At 47.2% G+C, this 15,022-nt stretch overlaps 1 protein-coding gene across 5 annotated transcripts; it reads left to right on the top strand.

Moving 5' to 3' along the window:
- Positions 1-276: 276 nt before the first annotated feature.
- CIDEC (cell death inducing DFFA like effector c) lies at positions 277-13,063 on the top strand. 5 transcript variants are annotated; one of them, XM_081175185.1, is made up of 7 exons: positions 277-433; positions 2,025-2,092; positions 5,795-5,878; positions 6,680-6,788; positions 6,877-7,026; positions 10,423-10,610; positions 12,503-13,063. In XM_081175185.1, the coding sequence occupies exons 3-7, from the start codon at positions 5,826-5,828 to the stop codon at positions 12,669-12,671; spliced, it is 669 nt and encodes a 222-aa protein (XP_081031311.1). In that variant the 5' UTR covers positions 277-433; positions 2,025-2,092; positions 5,795-5,825; the 3' UTR covers positions 12,672-13,063. The 5 variants fall into 5 exon arrangements, with proteins under 5 accessions (XP_081031311.1, XP_081031309.1, XP_081031312.1 ...); XM_081175183.1 differs by lacking the exon at positions 2,025-2,092 and having other exon boundaries at positions 278-433; XM_081175186.1 differs by lacking the exons at positions 277-433; positions 2,025-2,092 and adding an exon at positions 2,427-2,488.
- The last annotated feature ends 1,959 nt before the right edge of the window (positions 13,064-15,022 follow it).

The raw sequence follows: 15,022 nt of genomic DNA, 5'->3' as shown, positions 1-15,022 counted from the left end.
TCTTTTCTTATTTCTCTAACTTTTTTTTCTTTCTCTTTTTCATCATGGGATCTTATTGAGATTAACGCTGGATAAAAAAGACATTTGAAGTTTTGTATTTCTCCCTTATAAACTCTAATTAAACTTTTTTTTTAAAAGGATGCTAGCGGAAGAGAGTTGTTGCTAAACCGGGGAGAATAGAGACAGTGAACATGTGATAGCATCTGGCTAAAGTTTGAGGAGTACAGAGTTCACGGCCATCTTGTGACGGGGAAGGAAAGAGCTGACGTCTTGAGGGTGGAGAAGGGATATTGAAGTCAAAGCCAGTGGTTGGCTCTAGTAATCTGGAGATGGGCATTCAGCTTTCTGGGGTGTAAACAGAAGCCTCATTCTTGCAAGGAGCTGGTGAGGGAATAACTCTCAGTCTGCACACTGTACCAACCTGAGACTGCAGGTAAGGACCATAGGGCAGGTAGCCCATTTTAGACTTAACAATCTTATAGCGAAGGCAGCAGACTCTCCTTCAATGAAGGTTTTTAAACAGAGGTCGGATAGCCATCTGTCAAGGATTCTTTAGTTGTGATTCCTGCCTTTCAGGGGGTTGGACTAGATGATCCTTGGGTCCCTTCCAACTAACTCTATGATTCGCCGCAACTTCAGATGATAATGTGCAGGACTGAATCTAGGGTTTTGTGGGCAAACTGTGCTCAGGGGCAGGGGCAGCGCTTTTGCACTACTGATTCCTGGCAGGGGAGGTTTAATCCAGTTTGCATTTGAAAGCAAACTTCCGCAGCTCACAGTTTCCAAATTAATATGCTATGCAAGACATAGCTGCCCTTTGAAATTCGCCCGCCTCTGAATTTTGCAATGTGATTCTTCAGCCTAGGAATAAGTACAAAAAGGCACATGCTGTGATAAATTGTGTGTGTGTGTGTGTGTGTGTGTGTGCATGCGCGCAAATGCAATATTAGTGGAAATAGCATTTTAAATTGCTTTAGGAGAGTTTTATACAATAATGTTCCCCATTGCATACAATAATGCTTTGCCTACAATAATGTGCATATTAACAGAAGTTGGCATGAAAATGCTGGTGAATCTTCATGATGATTTCCCCCCATTGCAAACTGAGATGAGAATGTGGAGGGCTGAATTTAGGACTGGGAAAATGGGCAACTGGCTCCATCCGGTCTCACCTCTCCTCTGTGATTTTGTAGCTCTCCTCAGCTCTGGGACTCCAGATGTGCTGTGTAGCCAAGTGCAGGAATGGCCACACGGGTAATTCATGCCGCAGTTCTGGACTAAGGAATTATCCACATTTAGCTTTTGCCCTGCTCTTTCCAGGCACAGGCCTGTGCTTAAAAGCTCCATGTCAGACTGGTTGGTTGGTTTGCCCAGGAAAACCCACTCTTTAGTGCTCAGTCAGAGCAAACGTCAATTCGAGTTGTCTGCAGATTGCTATTTGCTCTGATTGAGCTTTAAAGAGCAGTGTTTCACTGGAAATTTCTGGAGAGGGGGGAAAAAGGATGCTTAGACATGGATCTTTAAAGCATGGGCTGTGCCTGGAAAGAGAGGAGGAAAGAAATGTGAATAAACCCTATATGACCTTAGGATTCCTTCTGCTCTGCTGGGAAAGGGTTATAGCTCAGTGGCAGAGCATCTACTTTGCACAAAGAAGGTCCCAGGTTCAATCCCCAGGTGGGGTTGGGAGGGACCCCCTGCCTCAAACCCTAGACAGCCTCTCCTAGTCCTTGTAGACAACACTCAGCTAAACAGTCCAATGGTTAGACTTGGTATAAAGCAGTTTCTCGCTTAAATCATTCATTTCTTCTGAAGCATGAGGACTAGAATCTTGCTTTGTTTTTAGGAGAAGGGCCATAACCTAGTGGTAGAAGATCTGCTTTGTTCAATGTCCTAGGTTCAATCTGCAGATATGCCTGCGAGTGTCCCCCTGCCTGAAGCCATGGAGAGCCGCTGCCAGTCAGTGTAGACATTGATGAGCTTGATGGGCCAATGACTTCTAATTTAAAATCACCCCTTTATTTTAGAACCACGAGGAACTTATTTTATGCTATGACTTGGAGCATCAGAATTCGCATGCAGAAGGTCCCATCAGGTGGGACTGACAGAGACTCCTTGCATGAAATCCTGGAGAGCTGCTGCCAGTCAGTGTAGACATTACTGAGCTAGATGGGCCAATGGTTCATTCATTCATTCATTCAGGCTTTGTTGGCATAACAGGATCTGAGTCAGCGTGATGACTCTCCTTTCTCCCCACCCCCAGAATTGGGTGACGCTGCTCAGTGCCCAGCAATCTGGCCCGATTGCCCGACCGCTGCTGTTCCTTGCCACCTGACGCAACTGGACTGGTGAGGCTGGCAGACACTCTGTCCCTTTTGGCAGCCCCACCCTGTCCCTGTTCAAAGGGCAGACGAGGTTCTTTGCTTCTATAAACAGAGAGGGCACTGGGACAAAATCCAGTAGCGCTGGCAGAGCAGAGCAGCTGGTGAAAGTAAGTAAAAGGCCACGGGCGTTGCTTGACTTTGGGTTGTCTGTCAGCCTCATGCCAGACAGCAGAGCCAGTTATATTATTAAGGTGAAGAAGCTCAGAGGCAGAGCATCTGCCTTGTATGCAGAAGGGTCCCAGGTTCGAATCCTGGCATCTCCAGATCAGGCAGATTCCTATTTCATTCAGGTCTTTTCTTTTTAACCTTAAGGACTAGAAAGTTTATTTTTGGGGAACAGGTTTTATAGCTTACTGGGAAATAGAGCATTGGCTTTGTACAACAGGTTCAATCCTCAAGTCCCTCCATGTAGGTTGTGTGCCGGAAGATTCACCCCAGTACTTACTGGTTTGCACAATCTACAGGGGCCTATAGGCAGCCCTGTTCAAAGATTTTAAGTCAGTCGATTGACAGATCAATTGGATATCTGATTAACTTTTTATTAAGGAACAGGTCCATCTGTCTGCATTCCCCCCCCTTTCTGAAAAAGTGGCCCGTTCTGTCTTTAGAGCAACGAAAGTTGGGAGGGGTACTGAGTTAATTTTTTTCAGGGGAGCAAACTCTTTCTCTGCCAGATTGCCTGATTTTAACCACTATTTTAACTGTGTATTTTATTCTTCTTTTTTAAAGGAAATACTTTTCAGATATATACATGTCACTGATTTTAGAATCATTTTGACATTTTAAAACTTCCTTCCCCCTTTTTCTGTGGTGCCTTAAAATTATTTTTAATATCTTCTGCATATCCAAATTACTCATTAACTTACTCATTTATTTATTTACTTTCAAAATATACTGCAGGTTAGTACAATAACCCTGCCAGCATTTTTATCTGTTTACAATTTATCTGTAAACATTCAATAAACCATTTCCATTATTTTATAAAGAGTTTGTTATCTTGATTTCTTATTCTCCCGGTAAGTTTTGCGAAACTGTGTATTTTATTCTGAGCTTCAGCTACATACAAATAAACAGTTGGGGCTGGGAATGTCCCCTGCCTGAAACCCTGGAAAGCTGCTGCCAGTCAGTGTAGGCCACACTGAACTAGATGGGCCAATGGGCTAACCCAGTACCAGGCAGCTTCCTGTTTACTTCATTTCTGTTGGGTTTTTTTTATAGAACCATAAGGACTAGAATCTTGATTTATTCTTAGTCAAAGGGTTGTAGCTCAATGGTAGAGCATCTGCTTTGCATTCAGGATTGAATGTTCCCTGCCTGAAACCCTTGAGAACAGCTGCCAGTCAGTGTAGACAACACTAAGCTTGATGAACTGCTGGTCTGACTCATTATAGGGCAGCTGCCAACATTTCTACTTGGGGCTGGAACATCATGTCCCTTCCCTCCCCAACCACCCCAATTTATGAGCTTGCCTTATCATGAGACTTCCACGGCCTTTCTGCAATTGGTGAGAACTCTTTGCTATACCAATAATCTCCTCCTTCTGGAATGCGCAGGTTAATTGGGGGTGCAAAGTTAGGGGCACAGCAGGCTGTCTTTCAACTGGGAAGGTCTAATTGCTGCATTCTTTTGAACACTACACTCTAAAAACCTGCCCCACTAAAACACTGGATTGGCCTTGGTTTCTTTCCTTATACAGTCATACCTCGGGATAAATACGCTTCAGGTTGAGCACTTTCGGGTTGCGCTCTGCGGCAACCCAGAAGTAACGGAGCACATTACTTCTGGGTTTCGCCACTCGCGCATGCGCAGATGGTCAAAATGGCATCATGCGCAGAAGCGGCGAAATGCGACCCGCGCATGCACAGACGCGCTGTCGCGTCTTACGTTCCGTTTGGGATCGAGGTACCACTCTATTACTCTATTTTTCCTGCTGCTCTGACTGAGATCTCCCTCTTTGGATTTACCATCTTGTGTACAGTGATACCTCGTGTTACATACTGTCAGAGCTGCTTCCAGATCCTAGCTCACAGAGGATCACGCTAGCCAGCGATCATTAAGTAAAAGTCTTTATTGAGTTACAGTTTCCATTCTCAAGCTGCTGCGTGCAACTCTACGTCTAATGGCTAGATCGGCGAAGCTCCGTCTGAGTCTCCGCCCCTTGTGCACCAACTTAATATCCTAGCCCTGCTCCACCTTTTCCGCCTGACTGTTCTCCTCTGGGTCCCTCTGCCCCCCGGGGTCTCTTCCTTCCTGGATTCTTCTGACGCCGACCCCCCAGACCCTCCTGTCTCCTTGCGCCGGGCTTTAGGACCTGGCTCTCTTTCAGGGCTGCCTACTGCGTCACTTTCCTGTGCATTTGAACTTGGCGCGCGCGCCCAACCTTCCACTTTCCGTCTGACCGTTTCTTCGCTCCCCGATGGAGGTGTGGCCACTCCTGACTCATGCCCTCCCCCCTGTTGTGAGCTGCCAGTGCTTGATCCCTGGCTCCCTTCCTCTTCCCTGCTCTCTGGCTGTGACACTGGTCCCGATTTCCAACTGCTCTCCTCTGAGTCCCCTCTGGCTCTATCTTCCTGGGGTGCCCCCCTAGACTCCCCCCTTGCCCTGGCCACTGGTGCTCCTTTCTGTGAATCTTCTGATTCACTGGAAAGACTCGGAGATCTCGGGTCGTCGTCATCACTCATCTTTTCTTCTGCCTCCTCCCCCTCGCTCTCTGTTTCCTCCCTTGCTCTTGCCTCTGCTCCTGAACCCCTGACACATACGCTTCAGGTTACAGACTCCGCTAACCCAGAAATAGCACCTCGGGTTAAGAACTTTGCTTCAGGATGAGAACAGAAATTGGGTGGCAGCAGCGGCGCAGCGGCAGCAGGAGGCCCCGTTAGCTAAAGTGGTGCTTCAGGTTAAGAACAGTTTCAGGTTAAGAACAGGCCTTCGGAATGAATTAAGTTCTTAACCCAAGGTACCACTGTACTTGCTGAAACGAAAGGTCGCTGGGTTGGCCAGCACCTTATGTTGGAGAAGAATTGCTTTTCAAATTGACGTCCTGTATTAATATGAATGTTAGGTCTACTGATTTTCATATTTATCTGTTTTCCCTTGGATGGCCCAAATAATATTTTGATACAGAGATGGCGGACCTCTTTTGCCTGGAGAGTCGCGCCTTTATCTCCCCATCCCTGTGGGCCAAGTTTGACAGGTGGGCAGGACCATCCACCTGTCCGTCATCTAACAGTATGATGACCCACAGTCATGGCTTTCCAGAAAGGATTCTGGGAACTGTGTTTTGTTAAGAGCTGTTCGAAGGCTCTTTCCCTCCCCAATCTTCAACCCCCGAGCTTAATACCAAGCTTAAAAGACGCCCATGAGAGGCAGCTTCCTACAGAATTATATTAACCAAGCTTTCTCTCTCCCTGCAGTTTGGACCAAAAACTTCACCCTTTCTCAAGGATGGACTACGCAAAGAAATCTCTGTGCTTGCTTTCCCCTCGGTCCCTCACCAAGTAAGTACCTGCAGGGCAGTCCTCGCAACTGAGGGTGGTCAGCTGTGACTGCCTTGAGCAGGCAGGGGGGCTATAAATGTAATAATAAATGCATGCTAAAATGCTGGTGAATATTCGTGATGACTTTAACTTCCTCCTCCTTCTCCTTCACAATATTACCATCAACTTATTAATTGCCATATATGTGTGTGTGTGTGTTTTACAATTAAAGTTTACATTCAAATATGAGTTAACATCACAAAAATATAGGATTCTCTGAATCCTTGGACTTCCCTCTCCCCTCCCCCCCCCCCCGGTAGTTCTCTTGTTAGCCTCTTTCCATTGCATCTTATATTATCCTCCATTTTTCTTTTTGAAAACCTCCATCATATCCTTAGTTCTTGTTACATTACAAGCATTGTTACAATCCTGCCAATGTTTTTAATTGTTTACAGTGTTCTCCAAGATAAATTATAAATTTTGCCCATTCCATATTAAAGTTTTCATCTTCCTGGTTTCTGATTTTTCCCGTCACTTTTGCCAATTCGGCGTAGTCCATCAACTTATTAATTGCCTTCTAAACAACCAACTCAAGGTGATTTACATGATGGGTTCTAACCTTTGCTTGGAGTAGATCCACTGGAATGAATGCACTCAAGTTAGTCGTGCCCATTCAGTTTAATAGGTCTACTCTGAGTACAACAAACATTGGCTATCATTCAGTAACCTCCAACCGGTGCGGTGAGGTAATTAGTGGCCCTTAAAAATGGGGAACCAACTGAGAAACCAACATTTGGTGGATTCCATATTCCATCCATCCAGGTGTGTGTCAGCCAACACTCCTCAAGCCCGGCCTTACCGAGTCAGCAACTGCGACCGCACCATCCGCAAGGGGATCATGGCCGACAGCCTGAGGGATCTCCATGAGAAGGTGAGCGATTCTAGGATCCCTCTGCCAGGAGCAAGGTGGGATGGGTCGAGGGGAAAGGTGGAATTTGAACCCGGAGCTTTCTCTCTAGGTACGCAGTGCCCTACTCTTAGCAGGCAATATCTCCATTGTCCTGGATGAAGATGGCACCACCATCGAGACAGAGGAGTTCTTCCAGACTCTGGAGGATGGGACGGTCTTGCTGGTGTTGACCAAAGGACAGACATGGCGCCCAGCCAAGGTGAGCCAGTGCGCTAAGCCCTCTGCTGGTAGGACCTGGAGAGGGGTTTCCATGGTGAACATGTTCTACTAGGCTGAAGGGTGTGTGCATAGACCTTTATCTCTCACGTGTTACGGGGTCTAAGCTAATATTTATAAAAGTTTTGAAAGATACAAAAAAGCAAAAAGAAAAAAGAAAACACAAAAAAAATTCAACCTTTAGAGTCTCATTTTCAATAACTTCTTTCCACAACTTCCCCTCACCTCCCCTTCTTGTATTCCAAATCCAAATATTTATCCAACAAGTTCTTATCTCTAATTTCTTAACCTTAATTTGTTATTATGTTTATTTATATTAAATTTTAACCCTTAATTCATTATTATATTTAGTTCAAATTGTATATCAACTTTTAATTTATATACCTTAATCATTTATAAAAAACTTTTTCTAAGGTTGACCCTATTTCCCTTCCACGAATTCCCCATTCTTGATGTGATAACGACATAGAATTTAACACAAAATAAAAAAGATCAGGCCCCCTTTGGATTTCCAAACCCCACCCTTCTCTCCCCGGTTTCAATCCCAAACCATAGTCCATTAGCCAATCTGTTTAGCCTGGTGACCTCCCGTCCGAGGCTCTTGAATCTCTCTCAGTCCCTTTCTGCCGGCTTCTTTGAGAATCTCTTATGTTTAACACCCAATCTCGAAGGGGCATTCTCTCTATAATGTCCATGTTCCTTCCAGCCAGGCCTCCTTGTTTAAAGGTGGAGCTCAAGTTCTGTTTCTTAAGTCCAGCTTGGCACTTCTGAGGTCTTCCTCCCAGTGGCGTAGCTAGCTGCTTGGGTACCTGGGGCGGCGTGCACACCCTGAAGCCAGGGGCAGGGGGGGGCTGCCAATGGGGGCAGGACAAGCCAAGGCAGAGCGCGCTGCGTGGAGCCTCTCCGCAACCTCCCTCTCAGCTGTAGGGCAGCTGAGGCGGTGGGCAGACGCAAGCCTTGCGCTGCTCGAAAAAGCAGCACGGAGCTTGCAGGCAGTCCGCCTCCCATCTCCTCCTCAGGAGAGACGCGTGGCTCAGGCATGCTGCAGGCCCTGCGGTGTGGTGCCCAGTGCTCCCTGCCTCACCTAGCTACGCCTCTGGATTAGGCAGATTCATGGAGGAGAGGGCTGTCGAAGGCGACTAGCCATAAAGGCTGTGCTCTGCCTGCAAAGGTGGATGCTTCCCGGTTTCTGGAAATCACTCGAGGGGAGCGTGCTCCTGCCATGGCCTAGGAAGTGGTGTGCGGTGGGTGAGGGAGTTATATGCTTTTGAAAAAAATATTTTTGCCGTTTTGTCACACACCCCCTCTCAGTGATGACACCTGGGGCAGCCCTCACCCACTGCACCCCCTTCCTTTTTCCTTTCTTAAACTTTATTTATTTATTTTTATTTCAACAAAACATTTAATAAATGGCATCGGTCGGGTATACCTGAAGGAGTGTCTCCAACTCCATCGTTCTGCCCAGATGCTGAGGTCCAGCTCTGAGGGCCTTCTGACAGTTCCCTCGCTGCGAGAAGCCAAGTTACAGGGAACCAGGCAGAGGGCCTTCTCAGTAGTGGCACCCACCCTGTGGAAACCCTCCCACCAGATGTCAAAGAGAAAAATAACTACCAAACTTTTAGAAGACATCTAAAGGCAGCTCTGTTTAGGGAAGCTTTTAATGTTTAATAGGTTATTGTATTTAAGTGTTTTGTTGGAAGCCGCCCAGAGTGGCTGGGGAAACCCAGCCAGATGGCTAGGGTATAAATAATAGTTAATAATAATAGATAATAATAATAATAATAATTTATTACAATGAAACATTATTTACAGTTTCCCATGTCAATTGTCAGATAATAGTACACATTTTTTCCGTCTTCTTTTTTAACCCTCCCCTTTGACCCCTCCCCCCAAAACTTGTTCTCTCTTCAGATCTTTAACCATGTGCACAGATTATTCATTCTAATTTGGATGCTTGGGTTGGCTTCCCCCTGACCGCACCCCCTTCCCATGCCACTGCTTCCTCCTAATGCCCACAAAACCTCTAAAGTTCCCCTGACCTCCACTCTGCTATCTCCTTAGTTGTGAGGTGGTGTCAGGCGTGGAGTATCCTCACTTCCCCCAGCAGCTTCAGACGCAAGAAGAAAACACAGTTCGTATTTTATGGCTTTTTATTCAGTCATCTGGTTGCAAGACAAAGGATCCATGTCTCCACGCATAGGAGACGTTGGCTACTCTGAGTCCCTCCTCTTCCGTCTCCCACAACATCTTGGAAACCTATGGGAAGTCACAGGAGTCACATCCCTCTGCATTCTCTGTTCTTGAATGCGGAGGGACCAGCGAGCCCTTGGACTAGGATGGTCTCCCATAGTCTCCAGGGAGGTCTCTGCTGTCTGCTCTCTAACTTCTCTCTCCTCCTCTACTATCTCGTAACTAGGCATTTCCTCTTTCAGCTGTACATCACCCCTGTCTCCCTCTCCTCCTGAAACTGCTGGAGACATGGGGGTTGAAATTCCCCACTCCTCCTCCTCTTCTGAGAGGAGCTGATCAGACCGAGGGCTCAATTCCCATTCTTCCTGTTCAGTCCAGTCCCTGACAGCTGGTGAGGGAGGTTATCTTTTTTCTCCCTTGAAAAACGCATATTGCTGAAGGAGGTACAGTGGTACCTCAGGTTGTGAATGGGATCCGCTCTGGAGGCCCGTTCGCAACATGAAAAGAATGCAACCCGCAGCGGCGCGTCTGGGCACGCGCGGGTTGCAGTTCACTGCTTCTGCGCATGCGTGTGATGTCATTTTTCGCTTCTGCACATGCACAAGCGGCGAAACCCGGAAGTAACCCTTTCCGGTACTTCCGGGTCACCGTGGGACGTAACCTGAAAGAACATAACATGAAGCAGACGTAACATGAGGTATGGCTATAGTTGGGAAAAGTGACAGTCTCTATCCCATTTTCTCTTCCAACTCTATGTGTTTTCTCGAGGCATAGCAAATTCTACTGGAAACAAGTATTCCCAAGTCACTTGGGAAACGAAGGGTTCACTTTTTTGCATCTTTGGTGAGGTGATCTGTGGAAAAGGGAGAGAGAGAAAGAGGTGATGGGGGGCACTGCAGCTGCTCAAAAAACTAAATGTGCCCGTAGGCCTCAAAAGATTGGCGGCACCTGGTCTAAGCAATGCAGATTCCTTCTAAAAGAAACTATTTATGACAAAGTTGGTCCATTTTTTCTCTGACTTTGGATTAAGCAAATGATGTTTACTCCTGCTGCCGCTATTTTAATGTGCACAACATGTTTAGACTACTGCAATGCTTTACATATGGGGCTGCCCCTGGAGACTTCATTGGTACACTTTTAGGTATACAGGGCCTATTGTAAGCCTACTTTTCTTTTTGTTTCCTGGCAGACAGCAGGCTACCAGCTCTCCCTGTCCCACAAGCCCCGGCGCAGGATTGACGTGGCCTGTGTAACCTTTGACCTCTACAAGACTGACCCTCGGGACTTCATTGGCTGCCTGAATGTCAAGGCCACACTCTATGGGACGTACAGCATGTCTTATGATGTACAGTGCTATGGGGCCAAGAGGATAATGATGTGAGTATCAGTCTGTCTCTAAGCTCAACTGAATTAGACCTACCTGATGGAGGAGAAATTCAATACAGTTCACATTAAAGACAAACCTATCTAATTCACACTTCTGGAACTGAAATGTGTGGACCGAAATGTGGTCTTTCTGCAAAATTCACACTTTTTGTAGTCCTGTCCTCCAGCCAAGCAATGTGTAAAAAGAAAGGGGGGGGAGAGAAAAATAGCATATGACTAGGGTAAGGTCTGTCTAAAAATGCATACAATACTGAAAATGGGAAAATCACATTGCAAAAATCTGTATGCTGGGCAAAATTGCAAATAAGCACCTGTATATAAAAAGAAATTCACTGATGGATTTTCATGAGGACCCTTTTAAAAAAAATGCAAAATAATGTGAAATTTGGAGAATTGAAGACTGGGATAAATTAGAAACTGGAATAGTTGGGTTCACCCATTGATGTGGGTATTAACTGTTTTGGAGACAACTTGCTTTTAGATTCCAATTTTATATTGCATTCCCCCCCTTAACAGGGGGCTCAAGTTGCATCCACACATCAGATCACATTACTATAAAGCGAGCGACCATTATCTTGTGGAAACACTTGAGCTATCAGTAAAATGCACTGCCCCTTCCCAATTTTTAGCCAAATCATTGTCGTCCTGTAGCATTTCAGAAAACCAGTAGCTAATGGGAATATAGCCGCTGCCACCACATCAAGCATGGGGCAATCATCAAGGACAGTGGCATTGCCTTCCCTGCCCAGTTGCAAAAATAGATTTGCCCTTGAATCATAAAACTCTGTCCTGAGCATGCATACCCAGGGACAGAGGAAGGGGTGTGTGGTGGGGGCGGGCCGCCCCGGCTGTCACCACTGAGGGGGGTGATAAGATGTCGGGCGGCACGCACCGTGGGGCCTGCAGCACGCCCGAGCCACATGTCTCTCCCGGGAGTGACGTGGTGGTTTGGGCGCCCGCAAGCTCTGCTCTGCCCCAAATGGTCCGCCCGCCGCCTCCCCCTCAGCTGTAGGGCGACTGAGTTGGAGGAGGCAGGCAGACTCCTTGGAAGACGAAGAGAAGAGGAGTTTAGATTTGATATCCCGCTTTATCACTACCCTAAGGAGTCTCAAAGGGACGCGGGTGGCACTGTGGGTTAAACCACAGAGCCTAGGACTTGCGATCAGAAGGTTGGCGGTTCGAATCCTCATGACGGGATGAGCTCCCGTTGCTCGGTCCCTCCTCCTGCCAACCTTGCAGTTCGAAAGCACGTCAAAGTGCAAGTAGATAAATAGGTACTGCTCCGGTGGGAAGGTAAACGGCGTTTCCGTGTGCTGCTCTGGTTCGTGAGAAGCGGCTTAGTCATGCTGGCCACATGACCCAGAAGCTGTACGCCGGCTCCCTCGGCCAATAAAGTGAGATGAGCGCCGCAACCCAGTGTCGGTCATGACTAGACCTAATGGTCAGGGGTCCCTTTACCTTTACCTTTAAGGAGTCTCAAGGTGGCTAAGAATCTCCTTTCCCTTTCTCCCTCACAACAAACACTCTGTGAGGTGAGTGAGGCTGAGAGATTTCAGAGAAGTGTGACTAGCCCAAGGTCACCCAGCAGCTGCATGTGGAGGAGCAGGGAAGCGAACCCAGTTCACCAGATTACGAGTCCACCGCTCTTAACCACTACACCACACTGGCCCCGTGGAGAGTCCTGCCCTGGATCACCCTGCCCCGTGGGCAGCTGGCCCCGCCCCTGGGCGCAGGGCACGCGTGCTACCCCGGGTGCCCGATCGGCTTGCTCCACCACTGTGCATACCCGCTCAGAACACGGATAGATCTCTCCTGTTCAGAATCCTATGTGAATGCAAGTCGAATCTTTGACAAGGCTCCTCTCTCTCTCCCCCACCCCCCAGGGAAGCTCTACGCTGGACCCTCTTCACCATGCAAGCGACGGGTCACGTGTTGCTCGGCACGTCCTGTTACATGCAGCAGTTGCTGGATGCCACCGAGGAGCCAAAGGAGGAAAATGCGTCGCCTCGGTGCCTCCTCCAGTCCCCTCCCACCAGGAAGATGCTGCAGTGATGGTTGGGGAGAATCTTGCCTGCCACTGACTTTCATGCTGAGACTTTTGACATCCTCTGCACAATGTAGCCACGAGGTCTAAGGTGTTGTAGGAAGGAGCACGAACATTCACGCCCCTGCCTGGCCCTCGGGCAGAAACTGCTGGGGATCCGGGAAGTCTCACTGCTGCTGTATTATTTAACCGCACTCTAATTTATATTACTTTTTAATGGGATATTATCATTGCCATAACTCCCAGGCGGAAGCTGGTTGCCGGGCAGAGCCCAGCCTCCCCTTCACCTCCATGTATTTATTTTAGATATGGGATTTTAGCCTGCATGGTGGCAAGTCTTGTTCACGTGGGCTTGTATTGCATTGTTAATAAATATTGCATTAAAAAGGATTTTCTTAAACCGCCTGTTTCTCTCCCAGATGTATGGTGTGAATGTGGCCTTGGTGTCCTCCAGATTGTTTTGGTCCACAAAGGCCTTCATCCATGGCTAGGCATGGAAGGATCTGTCAATTTCACTTCTCTGTTTTGCTTCTTTCCTAATCCATACATTCAGTTCTCTATATTTCTTCAGCGATTTGCTGATTTCTTCCTTTAAAAAGATCCTCCTGGAATTTCTTCAGTGTTTTAGTACAAATTACTGCTAATAAACACTTCTTCTTTTTTTACTAATGCACACATTTTATTTTCATACATAAATGTGTGTACACGTGCACACACACACACACACACACACACACATTTAGGATGTGGGCATCTCTGTCAGGTCTAAGCCACTGAGCCTCTTGGGCTTGCTGACCAGAAGGCCGACAGTTCAAATCCCCATGACTGGGTGAGCTCCCATCGCTCTGTCCCTTATCTTGCCAACCTAGCAGTTTGAAAGCACACCAGTGCAAGTAGAAAAATAGGTACCGCTGTGGCAGGAAGGTAAATGGTGTTTCCGTGTGCTCTGGTTTCCATCATGGTGTTCCGTCGTGCCAGAAGTGATTTAGTCATGCTGGCCACATGACCTGGAAAGCTGTCTGTGGACAAATGCCGGCTCCCTTGGCCTGAAAGCAAGATGAGCGCCGCAACCCTATAGTTGCCTTTGACTGGACTTAACCAGGGGTCATATTATATATACATATGCTTTCCCCAATATAGCTCAGGGTTGGTTCTCAAGTTGCAGGAAGTGCAAATCTGATGCTGTTTTAGATGCAAACTGAATTTTCCCCTCATCTCTGGGGGTGGTATGAGTTGCAGTCCACCAAGATCTGGAGGGGGCACACATTGGCTTCCTCCATTTCCCTGCATTAAATGTTTGCTCTCTGGTGTGATCAGGGAGGAATTAGGGATGGGTCACTTCATATTTCTGATCTTTGGTCACTTTGTATTTGACCTAATAAGTAAGGAGGGTGGATGTCAGGGAACTGACATCAGAGGCACGGGAGAAGGAGAGGGTCTCTGATTCTGCAGGAGAAGGTCCCAGCGCTAGGGGGAGACTCAGCCGGGAAGAAGGGGAAGAGAATGAGTGTAACACCAGGGATCCAGGAGAGCAACGGGACAGCGAGGTGCAGGGGCTCCAGGACTCTTCATTGGAAGTTAGTGAGGAGAGCCCAAGCACCCCGCTGCCCATGCCCACCCTGCGCAGGAGACTCCCGCGCAGTGAGAGGCGGAGACGATTGGGCGTCAAACAGCTCTTATGTTGGCAGCGCTTTAAGAAACGCCCACAGACAGATACTACGAGTGGCTAAGGGCAGCCACGCTGAGATGGGCTGTGCAGTCCGGAGGGTTTAACCAGGCAATCCAATGCTCAAACGGGGCAGGATTACGCACGAGTAACTCCCAACCACTACAGTGTATATTTCACTTCCCTCCATTTCTCATTTTACCTAAACATTTAAGTTCAGTTGCAGATCACTTTGCATTAAAAAACCCAAACAACCTCTGCGCACATTAATTTTTTCAAGCAGTTTCCACAAACAGAACACATTTTTGAACTTTTTTTGTCGTAGGTCATCAAAAAACATTGATGGAACCTCTTTTAGCCTTTATCTTACATCCACCCTGGACATTTAAAGTACATTTATAACACTTTAACAGTCAGGGTTTCCCCCACCAAACTTCCCTGGGAACTATAGTTTACCCCTTCACAGAGCTACAATTCCCAGCACCCTTAACAAACTACAGTCCTCTGGATTCTAAAGCCAAACACTTCACATATCCAGTGTGGATGTGACTTTAGTTTACAGACCATAAAAAAGTCCTGCTTTAGCAAAAGACAAACTGGAGAAAAGTTCAGGTCCTGTTGCTCTTAGCCCTTGCACCATGATACACAGAGCTGTGATTGCTCCATCTCTAAGTTAGTGATGAAGCCAGCTAT

The sequence above is a fragment of the Podarcis bocagei genome (assembly GCF_964188305.1).
Source record: "Podarcis bocagei genome assembly, chromosome: 16".
Taxonomy (NCBI): domain Eukaryota; kingdom Metazoa; phylum Chordata; class Lepidosauria; order Squamata; family Lacertidae; genus Podarcis; species Podarcis bocagei.
This window is presented reverse-complemented; position numbering and strand designations above follow the sequence as displayed.

Coding starts and splice junctions, on each gene's coding strand:
- CIDEC (XM_081175185.1), top strand. CDS start 5,826: ATGGACTACGCAAAGAAATCTCTGTGCTTGCTTTCCCCTCGGTCCCTC. Junction 6,789..6,876: donor TGAGGGATCTCCATGAGAAG/GTGAGCGATTCT, acceptor CTTTCTCTCTAG/GTACGCAGTGCCCTACTCTT. Junction 10,611..12,502: donor GGGGCCAAGAGGATAATGAT/GTGAGTATCAGT, acceptor CCCACCCCCCAG/GGAAGCTCTACGCTGGACCC.